Source organism: Watersipora subatra, chromosome 2 (assembly GCF_963576615.1).
Source record: "Watersipora subatra chromosome 2, tzWatSuba1.1, whole genome shotgun sequence".
NCBI lineage: Eukaryota > Metazoa > Bryozoa > Gymnolaemata > Cheilostomatida > Watersiporidae > Watersipora > Watersipora subatra.
The window spans coordinates 75,858,206-75,874,585 of NC_088709.1; the positions used below are offsets into that span (position 1 = coordinate 75,858,206).

A 16,380-nucleotide genomic window follows, 5' to 3' on the forward strand; every position below is an offset into this window, starting at 1 on the left:
TCTGGGTTTGCCAACCAATTAATAAGTGCTATGTTGGAGTCACCAACCTAATAACTAGTCATATGTTGGGTTCACCAACCTAGTAACTAGTCATATGTTGGGTTCATCAACCTAACAACTAGTCATATGTTGTACTCATCAGCCTGTTATTTAGCCCTGTGCTGGGTTTGCAAAACACTACAATATTATTATTATAAACTATAACTCATTTTAAAATATTCCCACGACCAAACAAGAGTGAAACGATTGATTGGGAGAATTATGATAAATGCACATGTGCACACAACTCCCGAAAAACTATCCGTTAACGGCCGTCACCAAACCCTTGCAACGAAATCCTATCAACAAATTTAACTATTTTTCAGTAAAGTCGTTTAAATATAATAATGATACAAAACGCATATAAACCTATTTAAATATGTTACCAAGCCTTTGAAAGGTTACCGCAAATTCCTAAAACTAACCCATCTGATCGGATTATACATAAATAGACAGATTTATTAGGACGAAAATCGTCACAAAACGCTTGAAAAGCTTCGTTTAATAAAAGTTGAGACCGGAAATTGAAACGCCGAGCGACAGAGAATAGAACGATAAAGTCTTCCCACAAATCGCCACAAAACGCTTGAACAGCTTGGTTTATTAATAGTTTCGACCGACCTTTACGACACGCCAATAAAGCCGTGCGACAGATAGTAGAACTGTTTACTGTGTACTGTTTGTGTACTGTTTGAGGCGTAGACCGATTTACAGGTACGAAAATGTGTTACACAGTTTATCAGCCTACGTTTTTGTCCAATTACCGAAGGTTTTTCAAATTATCTAGAACATCAGCCAGATTTCTTTACATCTTATCTACAAGGTAGGGCATTACTACAACGCCCTTTTATGACAAGAATATTTCTTTATTTCACTCCATTTTGCATAAAACTTCCAGGCGCGTAAATGCCAACGCTTGCTCTCTGTTACATATCGCTGTCAAAACCATTCTACATTCATCACAACACAACCAACTTTCAAACTGTATATTACACATCAGTTTGCCGTTTAACTTTTAATATTGCATTTCAGAGATATAATAAACATATTTCTTTATTGTTGGCATTGTTGTTGTTAGTTAAATTACGTACAGCAGGTTAGGTCTACAGCTTGAATTAATATTTATTTTATTATTGTAAAACATAAGTTGGAGATAGTTAAATATTTATTTTATTAATATTTATTTCTGTTACATATCGTTGTCAAAACTGTTCTGCATTCAACACAACCAACTTTCAAACTGTATATTACAATATATTTTACAGTGCACCCTCGAGATACGATGTTAATTTGTTCCAGAGTTGGCATCGTATGGTGAAAAATTCATATATCGGGGTATAAAGACCATTGTAATTATACAATGCAAACACCCCCTGGTAAAAATCGTCAATTTTGTTTATAAAAATGTGTACATATTGACAATTAGCAACAAAATAGTATGTTAACTTTAGTAATTATAGTTACCTATAGTAACTGTATTGTATTTAGTGTATTTTAATGGTTATGATCTGCAAGAAAACGCAAAATTATAATATGTGTACCAAATGTAGTACGTACGGTAAGGAGTTCTTGCCTTCAAAAGGTACGCATAACATAAACTTTGAATTCACTTCAAGTAAGTTTAGCTTGCTAAACCTACACTTAAAACTATGTTTTAGTATGTATTTGGAACTATTTTAATGAATTTCAACTTTTTATTATGAAATTTTATCCTTCAGCAGTTCCTATCGTCACTTTCACTATAAACTTTAGCCTATCTGGTTGAAATCTTTTTCAACCTAAATCAATAAGGCCGAGCGATGCAGTTATAGAAAGCAGCCTCTCGCACACTTGACCATTTAATGGCTACCGAAAAGAAAAATAAAGTTATATTTTCTATACTGGGCGTACATACCTTTGAAGTAACGTAGCTGGTACATGTAGCGGGTAAAGCAGAAAGGAGGCAAAAACATATCAATGTTAATTATGGTGCTGCACACTTGAAAATAAATTTAAAACGTAATGAATTGGAATTTTTTAGCACACTAAAAGAAGTTGTCCATTCCTGTCCAATTTTTCTACAAAAAAATTGATGGTGCAATGCAGAAAATTGCTAGCTAGCGCTTGTAAAAGGATCCAGAGAATGTGGTACAGTAGTTTGTCTTGTATAAAATGTGCACAAGAATCAATGTAACCATACATACAAAGTTTATACGTATTTATACCCTATGGGGGGACAGGGCTTTAGCAAGTTTCAGAAAGTAATGTGGATGCGTCAACTATCTTGAGTAGCTAGTTATATGAGTTACATACATACATACATACAATGAATTGTATTCACATAGAAGATAACAAGCCCATATGCAAAGACATGGTTAAACAAGAAAATATAACATAAAATCAAAAGGAAACAAATAAAATGAATAAAATATGAAAAACATGCCACACAAGAGATAAATAATATATATTATACATGCATTGTTTTAATGTACCAGTCCACATCAGTAAATTAAACACTTGAAACATTTCTGCGAATGTGGGATTTTCTGTATTTTCTAAATCCTTGCCTTTACAAAATGGTTGCTCCTTTTGAATGCTGATCGCGTGTATGACCTAGCTCATTCAAATCTTCAGTCGGAAGCTCTTTCTTGTGCTTGCTTTAATGGAGTTCTTGTTTTAATAATAATTGCAAATGCTGATTGGTTGCGATCATATTCCTTGACAATGTTAATAATACGGGTCCCTTCTTATTTACGACATCCAACTTTGTTGACATAGAAATCATTTTTCCTTCGTTTTGTAACGTTTGTATCGGTCTCAGATTCCATAGCTAATGAATTAAATGTAGATACTTGTAGTTATATACGTATGCTGACTTGAATGTTTATAGTAAAAGCTATAATAACGCTACAAATGAATATTTGCTCTCGCTTGTGTATTTTACACGAAATTTTCCACGCGGACATGAGAGAAGTCGATAATCGTGTCTCTTCTAAACGTTCTAAGAATGTTTTTGGCAAACTATATTTCGGTGTCTTTTTTATCTCGACGTGTGTTATGAGCACACCAACGGCCAAATTTTAACTCGGGCGAAACTTTTTTCAAATTCGTATGGTGAAATAAAATTCGTATAGCGAGGTGAAGATATCACAATATTTGACTTCGTAAGGTGAAAAAATTGTATATCAGGGTAATCGTATCTCGAGGGTGCACTGTACTTGTAATATTGCTTTTCAGAGCTATAATAAACATATTTCATTATTGCTGTTGTTAGTTAAATTACGTACAGTAGGTTAGGTCTACGGCTTGAATTAATGTTTATTTTATTATTGTAAAACATAAGTTTGAGATAGTTAATTATTTGTTTTATTAATATTTATTTCTGTTACATTTCTGTTATTTCTGTTGCGCCTTTTTAGAGTCGTGCTCCCTCAAATTTATTTTATATCATCTCAAACAAGTCTCATTTACATTATACTCTGTCAATTCCTGCTGATAACTACTTTTTCGACAACCATCAGTACCCTTTCTTTTTCCAATATCACTTTGGTCGTGGGCTGTGTGACAGTGAAATTTCTAGTATTTTAAACAGCCAAAAATCTTTTGTCAGTGCTTTGGACTTGCCGAGACTTCCATAGCGCAACCGCTGCTGACAAGACTGCAGAAAAAGTTCACTATTGATAAGTTGAAATCACGTATCGAGCTTGAAACCGGGATACAAGCTGTGGTTGAAGAAAGCAGTTCAAGGTATGAACTCCATCATGTGTTAATATTCTGGTTTGTAGTCGATCATTTTTGGAGGGGCTGGAAAAGTTGAACTGTTCTAAGAGTTGAAAAAAAGCGAAAATTGAGTTAAAAGTTTTGAAAAATATTGGAAGTTCTGTTTGTGAATAAATTTGTAGACGAAAGGCGATAAAATAAAAGTTATGTTGGCGTAATAACTATGAGTCTACTTCGACAATTTTAACATGCTTTGGTTTTATAAATCAAAATGTTTTTAATAGTTTGTTTAGTATATATAGTGTTAATCAATGTAAAATTTTTATTAACATTCTACAGGGATTTGCTATAAAGTGGGTAAAAATTGGCTTTACACTATTTAGAGGCCTGTAGTGTCAAAGAAGCTTGATGTAATCTTTCGCAAAATTGCAAAACGGCTATTATACAAAAGAATTTGCACGCTGATGAAATCGAAATGCCAAGTTGCAAGATTGATCGCATTGCATTTGTTTAGGGATTTAAAAAATGGCGATCTTTGCTTGTTTTCACTGCTCTGTTTCAATTTTGAAGCTACAATTGCTCAAGATCTTGGTTAAAGCCATCAATCTTGCACTCCAAGTTTAAGGCCACCAAGATCACAAAGGCTGAGACTACTTATTGGCTTGGTGAAAACCTGCATACACTCATAATTTACCTGTCGCCATTAGTAATCATTTTTCTTTGTTTTTTTTGCTTTCATTTCTTCTTTGAGATTGTCCAGTGCGCTGTTGTCCTTGTAGGTTTTCTACAAAAGCATCTTCTAGGTTTATTCTTTTATGTTGTCAATAATAGTAGTTCTTTTGAGTTATTGTTCATTCTTGTAGGCTATTGATAAAAGGATTCTTTTTTCAAATTAAACTTGCTGAGGCTGCCCTGAAACGCTTGTCTGATGAGATTGCGGATCAAATACTGCCCTCGCAGAAAGCCCTGGATCAACCAGCGTTTGAATTAGATGACCCGTCTGTACATGGCAGATCTGCAGCTGAAGTTCACCAGTCTCCCATTAATAGCAACAAGAAAGACCCGCTGTTGCCAGAGGAGTCTGAAAAACTAGCTGAAAAGGTTTCTACTGATAGCATACCAACAACTGCTGCTCTAAACACCTATCTTGAATCTACTCTACCCAATGCTGTCAGAACCCGTAAAACACCCCCTAACTCACTCTCCAACTCTTCCCCTAACTCACTCCCCAACTCACCCCCTAACTCACCTCGTAATCCCCTAAGCTCTAATGATTTGTCCAGACCTTCAACTATCTCCAGAAATAATTCGAAAAATCCTGATGCCTCAGCAATCGCCGACTTATCTGAGTCTGATGATGAACGAAGAAATGCTAGTAAAACCGATTCAACTCATAACCATACACTCTCTGGAGGAGAACCTTTAGCTGGTGACAAACTGTTTGAAAATGAAAAACCTCCTAGCCACGTTGAGGTGTCTCCAACACCACCATCCGCAAGCCCAGCAAAGCTGAGTTCTGGTGATCCTCAAAGTGAAACTTTTGGTGAGACTTCTGGTGATCCTCCAAGCGAGACTTCTGGTGATCCTCCAAGTGAAACTTCTGGTGATCCTCCAAGTGAGACTTCTGGTGATCCTCCAAGTGAGACTTCTGGTGATCCTCCAAGTGAGACTTCTGGTGAACCTCCAAGTGAGACTTCTGTAAGGCGTACTGATTCACGGCCAGCAGCGGATCTAGCATCTGTGGATCAGAATCATAAGGCTGGTAAAGATACGGAAGATGTCTCTGCAGGAAAGGTATTTGATGTTAATTATTCATTCACAATGGAAAATCGTCGGATCTATCCATCATTGCCTGATACATTTGTGAATCCCAGTAATGGAGAGGAATCACTTAACTGTTCTCCACCAACCTCTGCACCCAAGGTTCATGCAGAACCCCGAAGGAATGATGCCTCCTCTGATATACCTCGTCTTGAAGAGATCCCTTCTGTCTCGAATTCATCAATGCTTTTACCCAAGTCACCACCTCACCCAACATCAACTGGTTCTACTCATCTACCTGCAGATGATCTTGTTACAACTGCGACAGCTGATGCTGGTAAGACAACAAGTGTTACAGATGCACAAGCTGCTCCATCTCCTGTCTCTTCATTAACCGAGCCTGGTGTACGTATTACTCCTGAAGAATCTGCAGGTTTGGCTCAGTCAACCAATTCATCCTTGGATGACAAATCCAAACCAGGCGTTTCCAATCCGATAACTGAAATCGTCACACATGTAACTGATGCGTCACCTGCCGCTGGTCAGGCTCCAAAGTCAGAGGTTTTAGAGAAGGAGGGAGAGTTTACATTGGTGACGCAACAAATGGATAATTTAAAACCTGAGGAGGAAGAAGAGGAAACAGTGGTAAAGGGGTTCAACAGAAGTCGGCGACAAACAGAAGTGAAGGACGAGTTTGACAAATTTCATTATGAGTTTCTGAAGATTATACATGCTAAAGACCTCACTTCAAAGATACTAGGTGTGTTACAATACTATTTGTGTTATAATAATTGTAGAACACTCAGATGACATGCATATGGTTACATTATAGGATAGGTTATGCTGACTTTATTTTGTATATAACAAATATATTGTTATCCACCTCATACTAAACTGTTGTAGAGAAGTTTAAGGGTAAACTAACTGAATCAGAGCATCCAGATAATGACCAACTTATAATAGTCAGAGTAAAATCATACACACATGGTGAAGCTGAGCGTATGATGGATGCATTGATTGAGCTGTTCAATGATGTCACCAAATCAGTTTACTCTCACTCCATCAAGGTAAGTTCTATTGCTGTAACTTATCAGATCTTATCAGATAGCCATTGGTTGCTTAGTTTTAATTCACAAAGTGGCAATAATCTAACAGACAGTTTGGCTTTCTGGGTCACCATAAATAAATTTGTTGTGCTGATTGACACTAACATATTTTCTAATATATTTGTTATTATTGTAGTTTAACTATGATGGAGACAAACAAGAATTAGCGAAGGCTCTGATAGAGCATCTGAGGGGCCCAGAATATGGTTTCATCGCTCGTCTCGTCGCTAATGATGGGATCAGGATTATCGGGTCACTAGCTAACAAAGATAAAGATGTTCGACTCTTGGAACGGCTAGTTCATGTTTTTGTAATTTTGATTTCAATACAGAGCTAAAAACTTCAACAATAATTAAGATCTGAGTTCCAAACAAAATCATCCTGTCATATCTTTTAAAATCGTGCTATAATATCTTTTAAACAGTTACATTTCTCACTACAAAAAAAAGAGACCTGCCCATCATGTGATGCAGAAGAAGCAGTTTGACATCACATTACCCAATGGAACAGTCGTCTCTGTAATGCAGGGAGATTTGACTAAGATGAAGACAGATGCTGTTGTTAGTTCTTCTGGTGCTGACCTTGCCCACCAACGTAAGTTGTCATCATCACTAGCTTCTCAGGTATCTATTATCATAGTTTTGTGAATTGTAGTGAGTTATCAAGCAAATAACTCTCACAAGTTTCATTATAGTTTGACTTTGGCGATTTACTAAAGCTTCCGCTAACTATGATGGGCTTTCTTAGTTCTTTCTATGTCTTTGTCATTATACTAAAGGAAAAATGAATTGTCTCAACCATTATGACTGAAACCATTTAAGAACTATTGAACATAAGGAATGGTTAACGGGAAAACCAATTGTTTTTATCACTGCTATATTCAGGTGGAGTTTAAGCATGTTTTTATCACTGCTATATTCAGGTGGAGTTTAAGCATGTTTTTATCACTGCTATATTCAGGTTGAGTTTAAGCATGTTTTTATCACTGCTATATTCAGGTGGAGTTTAAGCATGTTTTTATCACTGCTATATTCAGGTGGAGTTTAAGCATGTTTTTATCACTGCTATATATCAGGTGGAGTTTAAGCATGTTTTTATCACTGCTATATATCAGGTGGAGTTTAAGCATGTTTTTATCACTGCTATATTCAGGTTGAGTTTAAGCATGTTTTTATCACTGCTATATTCAGGTGGAGTTTAAGCATGTTTTTATCACTGCTATATATCAGGTGGAGTTTAAGCATGTTTTTATCACTGCTATATATCAGGTGGAGTTTAAGCATGTTTTTATCACTGCTATATATCAGGTGGAGTTTAAGCATGTTTTTATCACTGCTATATTCAGGTTGAGTTTAAGCATGTTTTTATCACTGCTATATTCAGGTGGAGTTTAAGCATGTTTTTAGCAGAAGCAAAGTTTGAGTCCTCATTAAAAAAGAACCATGAGACAGAATTTTCATTGGCAGTATTCTATGTATATAAATCTCAGTGTTTGTTTGTCTGTTGTTCATCTGTCTAGTTATAGTGATAAAGTAATAGCAATGGAAAATCACTTTCGTAATGGATTTCAACTCATGACATTCAAATCACAATTCTACTAACAAACGCACCTAACCACAAGGCTAAGTCGTGCTCATCATTCCCATCTCTCTATCTATATACTGTATGTAGTGTCGCTGTATGTACTTACGCTGTATGTACTTACGCTGTATGTACTTACGCTGTATGTAGTGTCACGATTGCACACGCTAGATGTGTAGTTTTATTATTAGTTAATATTACGTTTTACATTTTTTTTTTTTGAAAAGGTTTTTTACCATTACTCATTACCTATTTTTAAATGTGCCATCACACTCCTATTTCTAGTTTTTTTCTAAAGTTCAATCACCAAATCTGTAAAGGCTAAATACTTTTCACATGGACAATTTCCAAATATTCATGATTTTATCTCATATGTTTTCTCAGTTTGTATTAATTGTATCGGTAGCAAATCATTTTTCCTTGTAATCATTGTAGTGGAACAGACTTTATCTAGCTATTACTTGCTAATTATTTCACATTTAAACACCATAAAGGTACGGCCACACGTAACAAATTATTTGTTAATCTGACCGAATTCACGAAATTCGCAGATTTATCCGGCCGAATATCACAGAATAATCTGAGCTGTACATGCACACCGACTTCGTCGACGAAACGCTTTTAATTGGCTAAACAATTGTTCATTTTAGCGAGCGTGATTCTAGCAGCAATTGCAATTGGTATAGTCCAAGACACATACTACAACACACAATAAAAGTATCAGCACAATTCAATGTAGTACATACGATGCAGCTGCCTTAATTGCGCTATTGGTAGTTCTTTATCGTTTGAACACAATGGCTACAAATTGTTTTTTTTTAATAATAACAATTTTTTTTAGCGACAAAAATCCCGTAGTAGAAAGAGTTGTCATTTTTAGCACAATCAAGTTAGATGCATCGTATTTACTATGGCGAAGTGTCTTAATATTTTTTGAGTGTCCCGTTATTTGCCTCGAACTAGATAAATTGCAAAAGCTGCTAGAATCATGCTTGATAACCAACAATAACACATTTTAAACAGCTTGATCGTATGTACTATGTTGAATTGCGCTGGTACTTTTATTGTGTGTCGTTATACATGCCTCGAACTATACTAATTGTAAAAGCTGCTAGAATCGCGCTCGCTAAAAAGATTGTTCAGCAAATTAAAAGCGTTTCGTCGATGAATTCGGTCTGCATGCTCAGACAATTCTGTTCATTTCTTGAATTCGGTCATATTAAAGAATAATTCGTTACGTTTGGCCGTACCTTTACAGTTGTTTTATTTTTCTCTAAATTTATTCTAAACTACTAGGCTAAGAAATTCTTAACATTATGATCTTTTTATCTATTCTTATCGTGATTGCTAAATATGTGCTTTTCATTATTAGTATTACCTTTTGCGTTTGTTTTTCTTTGGAATTTTTTTAAAAGTTTCTTTACTATCTCCCATTTTACCATTACCTACTTTTTATTTGTAATTTTCAAATGTGCGGTTTCAATTTTAAATTGTCCTGTTTCCGGCTTTTCCTAAGGTTTGATTGCCGAATCTGTAAAGGCTAAAATTTTTTTATGTGGACAGTTGTATTATCTCGAGTAGGAATTGCCTCTACATTCTCTTCTCTCTGTGGAACAGTCAATCAGACAAAAACAGTCTGATATCTCATTTTTAGGTTTGTACCAGTATCGTTGTATTCAAAGTTTTGATGGATAGCTTCTGCTGCAACAGTACCATTTTATACTCACACTTTTTCTCAGTTCTTATTAATTGTATCATTACCAAATCATTTTTCGTTGTAATCTTAGCAAAACAGACTTTATGCAGCCGTTACTTGCTAATTATTTCACATTTAAATACTTTTACAGTTGTTTTATTTTTTCTCTCAGTTTATTTGAACTGCGCAAAACACTTTTTTCATGATATGAAGTTTCAAAGTTAGAATGGTAACTGTTGTTACATGCTAAATAAAAATAAATTTTCTGTCCAAAGACTTTTATTAACCGGGCATTCAGCCAGTGAAAGTATAATACAAAGTTCTGTAGATGTAAGATTGCACTCAAAACAGAACCATTTACGTTGTACAGAAAAGCACCTCATCAAACCTACCGTAATGTTTTCACGATTTCAGTAAACCCACTTAAATTAAGATCTCAGTATACCCACTTTCTATTTTTAGGTAAGATTTCAGTATTTCATATTCTTATATCATAAACGAGTTTGACATTTCATGGTGTTTAGATGTTGTGTGAACAGGTCTTGCTTGATGATGTTTTAGGAGGAGTGAGCAAGGCCATAGCTATCGCGTGTGGTCAGCGGTTTCAAATTAAAGGAAAAGAGTTCCTTAGAACTGGTGGGTTTTTGAAGGAGGGAGACACTTTTGTTCAGCCGTAAGTTTGGCTATTTTGTACACTGGATTTGTGGGCTCCTTTTAACTAGTACGTAGTTATGTAGTTATCACAGCAGAAAGAAGCCAAGTTATCACACTAACTCACGCTCAATAAATGTCTTGAGCTGGCAGTTATGTTGGTGTTTTCTCCAGTTTACAAAGTGAATTGGAAATAGAGTTCATTTTGTGGTTTTTGTAAAGATTATGCTTTCCAGCATCTCTGCTGAAATTTTCTCATAAGTTTTTAACAGAAATCTGATAATATTAGTCAAAAATTCTGCCAGCTCTGTTATATGAACCTGAAGAGCATGAACAGGTGGCTGTAAATGCAGGTTCAATACTTGACCTTTGATGGAATAATACAGTCTACAGAGATAGTGGCCAGGAGCAGTGAAACAAAGTGTTGACGATGAAAAATTATCTGACAGATGTCTGTGTGTTTGCATGCTCAGACGTCTCTGTGTTTGCCATGTGTCTGACTAAATGGCTGTCTCTATATGGTTTCAAACTCATCACATTTTCTCAACAATTTATACCTTGCCATTCAGCATTGCGGAGAGTCTTTCCATGCAAACACAACTCTTGATTTAGAATGACAATGAAATTACTCTACAACTTAGTATATTTAAATATGCAATCATAACACAAAGTGAATGTAGATAGTTACTAGCTACTACCTAGCTAACTAGCTACTAAAATGTTTGAATTGAAAAGAAGACAACTTAATATGAAGATAGAGATGATAACTCCAACAGGTTTGTAGCAATACAGGGTAGTACATATTGATGAGGGTTCTTTACAGCAATTATTTGTGTGAGTTAACCTAAACTCACTTATACAGAACCCAAGTACATTGTAAATGACTGAAGCTGAAACAAGTTGGTGATACAAATTCACACGTTTAAAAGCTAAGAACAATCTCAGAAGTAGGATCAACCTCGATATGAAAATGACTTTAATTGAAAAGCTGAATTTGGGTTGTTCATCATGTATTTATTGTTCCATCCTTACATGTGTAAGTATTATTGAAACTAGAAAACCTTTCTTGTTAATCAGTTTACAAAGTCTGAGATTGATGCACCTTCTATAAACTGTGAATAATTCTCATCTACTCTGCAACTTCTGCCCCCTTCTACCTTATTTTCTGGTATATAGTTCAATTACCTCCTTTGCTTCTAGCTATTCCTCCACTTCTCCCTCTGCACTTGTGGCCATCTGCGTTGTCTACTATTCCTTGCTGATAGCTGATGTGATTCCGTTAGCTCAAAGGGAATGCGATAACTCTTGCAGGGCTGATGGCGAACTAGCAAAACTTGGTGTACGCTGTGTCATTCATGCAATAGCCCCACTACCTAAGAAAGGTGCAGATGTTCAACCACTTTTAGTGAAGACTATTAGAGAAGCTCTCAAGGAAGCCGAAAACTTGAAGTTTAAAACTATTGCTTTCCCTGCTATTTGTGCAGGTAAATTGGTAGTTATTTTTAGATATAAAGACTTCCTGTCTGATTACTTCTGTTTAGCCATGTGTTTGCATTACTGTTGGTCCACCTGCTTGTTTATATCGGGATCTTATATATTGACATCTTTATTGCATAGAATTATGTTGATACATCTATTAAAAGTATCAATTGATACACCTATTAAGTTACGGTAATGTTAGAGTACATTTTGTTTATTACCTTACAAACTAATATTGAATCATAACTGAACGAGTCTAAAGTACAGCTGCGAGGGTTTCAGATGCAGTTGATGCCAATACAATCAGCAGTTGAGTGAATTTGCCATGTTGCCGACTCCTACATTGTGTTCTTACAGGAGTTATGGGTGTACCCATCGCTATTTGTGGACTCTGTTATTGGGTTGCTTTGGCTATGTTCTCTTCCAAGCACCCTGTTTCTCACCTGAAGCAGATTTGCTTTGTTGTGGATGACTCTCGGTTTATGCAAGAGCTCTACAGAGTTATGGCTGACATGTCTGCGAAAGGGAAAGATGGTTATTCCGATTTTCATCTACTATGGGAGCAAACTGAGGTAAGCTACATACTAATCTATTATTCCAATACACTACACTGTCAAATTTATTTTTTGCTCAACATTTACCATTCTAGCTTTTAAATGAAGGGGTTTTATTTTAAAGCTGGTTCTCCCGATTATCATCTACTATGGGAGCAAACGTAGGTAAGCTGCTAATCTATTATAATATGTACTGGAGGCCTACTGAACTGTCTCTATTGTATGTTTTCGCAGTCTTGCATTACTTGCAAGTGAATTGTATGTTTTTTATAGAATCTGTACGCTGCCGATCACACGGCAGTTTCTGCTAGAGGCAGGGGCCGACCTGCAGACAGCAGGAACCCACAATCAGTTACAGGTAGGCAGGATTCCTACGATGGAACATCGTATGCAGGCATGGCTTACAACTATGCAAAGAATGCATTCACAAACTTCATTCCAGGCATGCCGGCTGACTTGGGTCTTTCTCCTGAACACGGTGATCATTGGCCAAAGCTGGAGGCAGCCAGCCCGCCTTACTCTGCTGACACTCAAGGTAGAACTGCTGCCACTGGATATAGTGCTGCTGCTGCCACAGGTAATAGAGTTAGTTCAGGGATTAGAGGTGTCCATGGAGGCGCTACCTATAAAGATAAACCAGGTGTGCATGAAGATCCTCCGTTCAAACCAACTGCTGGAACCAATCCCGCTGCCTCTGCTACTGGAACTTCCAAACCTAATGAAAATGAGTGTCCTATCTGTCTGGATGAGCTTAAAGATGTTGAAGCCCTGCCGTGTTCTCACAAGTTCTGTAAGAATTGCATCAGCCAGCTGGTCACCACTACCAAGTCTAATCAGTGCCCTACATGCAGATATCCATTCAGAAATGCTGAAGGAAAACAGCCAAAGGGAGGAAAAATGACCAGTTATACAATGTCTTCTTGTCTGCCAGGATATGAGCGTCACAAAACCATTGTCATTGTGTATGACATTCCAGGAGGAATACAAGGGGTAGGTATCTCTGTAGTTGTCACAGTAAAAGGCTTGTTATCTCTTTATATCCTAAAAGCCACCCAGCGTTTCAGTTAAAGCTGCTAACTTGCTGAAAAACTGTCACCTTGCTAGGTGTATAATTTATGTGATTATTTATCTACTTGGATGTTTGGACATGCAATCCATGTGAAGATAACTCATATGGTTTACTTCTGCCAGCCGATTCTCATTTGGTGACTTACCAATTATTTCTTTTTGATGTATTTTAGCCTGAACACCCTCAGCCGGGTGCGCCTTATCAAGGAGCGCGCCGTAGAGCTTACCTACCTGACAGTACAAAAGGAAAGCAAGCCGAGCGTCTTTTGAAAAAAGCTTTTGATCAGAGGCTTGTCTTTACGGTTGGACATTCAATCACTACTGGACGGGATGGTTGCGTAACCTGGAATGACATCCATCACAAGACTAACATGACTGGAGGTCCTTCCAACTACGGTTACCCCGACCCTGACTACCTAGATAGGCTCATTGAGGATTTAAGTGCTCGGGGTATTTGTGAGTAGCGGTTTGTTAAGGTTCGTCTGCCCTTTGCTCAAATTTGAACAGCTTTCTACTATCTTCGAAGTTCATAGATTTAACCAAAACTATACTTTGCTACAATTCTAATCGCTAAATTCTCTAGTGCTTTGGTTTTTTGTTGCTTTAAACTGGCTGCCTTCATAGTATTATTATTATAATGTGTTAATAATTATATTCGGTGACGACAAGAAGTTCTGATTTATTTTAATGAAAGTGTGAAGAAGACTTCTATGATTCATCGTTGATAACGATCATCCAGCCCACTTAATAGTTGATATATTCTATAGAGGTAGTCGCAACATCAGCTTAGTTGTCAGAATGTATTCTCACCACTTTCATTGATTTCCAACGCTCTATGCTCCCAACAAGATTTTCATGAACATTAAATTGTTGATTTTTACCCATTTTTAACCCGGACTTGATTTCAATATACATATAAATACAACTATGAATAGATTATTATGATATGAACAGTATCATCTGATTGATATGCTGCTAACTATTATGGGTATATAAAGAGTCACTGCCAGTTTATTGCATCTCATTCTTGCTGTCTGGTACTGAAAGATGGCCTGGTTGAATTACATCAAATACTGGCCTGGCTGAATTGCATCAAATACTAGCCTGGCTGGATTAGACCAGCTAAATACTGGCCTGTTTGAATTAGTTCAAATACCAGCCTGGTTGAATTAGACTTAGTGCCAGCCTGGTTAATTCGATAGCGAGTAGCAACTTTACTGAAGCAAGTGAATAGTTCAGCTATGTCAGCAAACTTGAGTGTATGTAGTTGAACTGTTTTATCCTACATAATACATGCCACCTGGAGGTGAGAAGGCATCAACCTCACTGCTGAAACATCGGCAACTGCAGCTTAGATATGCTGACTTATACATAGTTTATAAGGAGAGAATAGGTTAACTAGCGTTCTATACTAACTAGACTGTCAATGATTCAATTTATAGATTTTTAGTGGATGAATTCATTAATTTATGAAAACGAGTACAAATGCTCAGCAAGAGGAGACTACTCTAAAGTCTTCAACACATGACTTACATGTAGTATATACAGAAAAAAACTAACTAAACACAAGTGATTGGTTGAAAACAATATAGGTCAAGTCTGCCGGCTATGATTGGTCAATATTTACTGTAATAAAAACCATGACCTTTGATCTGTTTCAAGCCATAGTTAGAGCGCTTAGAGGTTAGGAGAAAATTGTGCATTACATGAGTATCAAATCAGATATTTAGTGTTGCAGTTACACAAACTACCAACTGCTCTACTCAACCACCTTGCTGTATTGTAGAATAACTGTGTGAATAGCTATTACACATGATCTCTCAAGGTGCATTACACTGACAGGGTGTACATAGCTAAAAAATAAATGGATTGCACACAAATCACCCAATCAGGTTTTACGATAAATAAGCAATGGTTAATAATTTTAAAATGTATTCTGATCACCATTCCCTTTACCAGGTTGATCCTAATAACCGGGACAATTATAGCTTGTGATCCAGTTAGAAGTTAGTAACACTGAGTTGGTCTCATTTTTTAAAATATACCTACAAATGAAGCTATGAGTAAGTTACCATTTTATGAACAGTGTCAGTAAAGTCTTGTCATACTGACCTTGATGAGTAGACACAAAGTCACTGCCAGCTTATTGTGACTTATACAGGAGTAGATAATTCCATATATGCATATGTGAAACTTGATGTCTGCACACTGTACAATTAGCTAACAAGCTTGAATTTCATTGTTTTATGAAGAGCAATAGATATGATAAGAAGCAAAGCAATAATCAAGAGAGCCGTCTTTAAAATTATCAAAGTGGTGATTGTTTCCTCGATGATGATAAATTAAGCAGTCAAGTCTAGATCAAGAGAGGATGACTTTTGTAGAGGATTTTACCACTCACCATTGCTCATCTATTCACTCATACCATTCATGTATCAGCAACTGTGTGTATCTGCATAGCTGTTACAGGTTATTATCAACTTGCTATATGATCTTTTGTAAACTAGCTGGGCTGGACTTTTTCTCACTTTGCCCTTTCTTTCCAACTACCAGCTTTGATGCAACTTAAAAAATAATCACAGTGTTCACAATGACTGTTTATCTTTACGTTTCGTCGACTCCATATATAAGTTGATGTCAAGATCTAAAGAGAGCACATCTTTGTACCTTTTCAAAGCGATACTAGTTCATATCTCTACCTGAGCCTGTCTCTCAGCGCCTATTCTTGACTTCTTCAAGTAATCTT

At 36.4% G+C, this 16,380-nt stretch overlaps 2 protein-coding genes across 3 annotated transcripts in view; both read left to right on the forward strand.

Moving 5' to 3' along the window:
• The window catches only part of LOC137388890 (uncharacterized), a 193,055-nt gene that overhangs the window by 12,305 nt on the left and 164,370 nt on the right, over positions 1-16,380 (forward strand). For both annotated transcript variants that reach the window (XM_068075371.1, XM_068075372.1), the window contains exons 3-10: positions 3,629-3,765; positions 4,602-6,259; positions 6,403-6,566; positions 6,742-6,899; positions 7,030-7,199; positions 10,444-10,555; positions 11,845-12,017; positions 12,370-12,584. In XM_068075371.1, coding sequence (XP_067931472.1) covers positions 3,629-3,765; positions 4,602-6,259; positions 6,403-6,566; positions 6,742-6,899; positions 7,030-7,199; positions 10,444-10,555; positions 11,845-12,017; positions 12,370-12,584 — 2,787 coding nt within the window. The remainder of the gene's footprint in view (positions 1-3,628; positions 3,766-4,601; positions 6,260-6,402; positions 6,567-6,741; positions 6,900-7,029; positions 7,200-10,443; positions 10,556-11,844; positions 12,018-12,369; positions 12,585-16,380) is intronic.
• Positions 12,963-14,579, forward strand: LOC137387096 (probable E3 ubiquitin-protein ligase DTX3). The gene is made up of 2 exons (XM_068073397.1): positions 12,963-13,556; positions 13,808-14,579. The coding sequence occupies exons 1-2, from the start codon at positions 12,963-12,965 to the stop codon at positions 14,096-14,098; spliced, it is 885 nt and encodes a 294-aa protein (XP_067929498.1). The 3' UTR covers positions 14,099-14,579.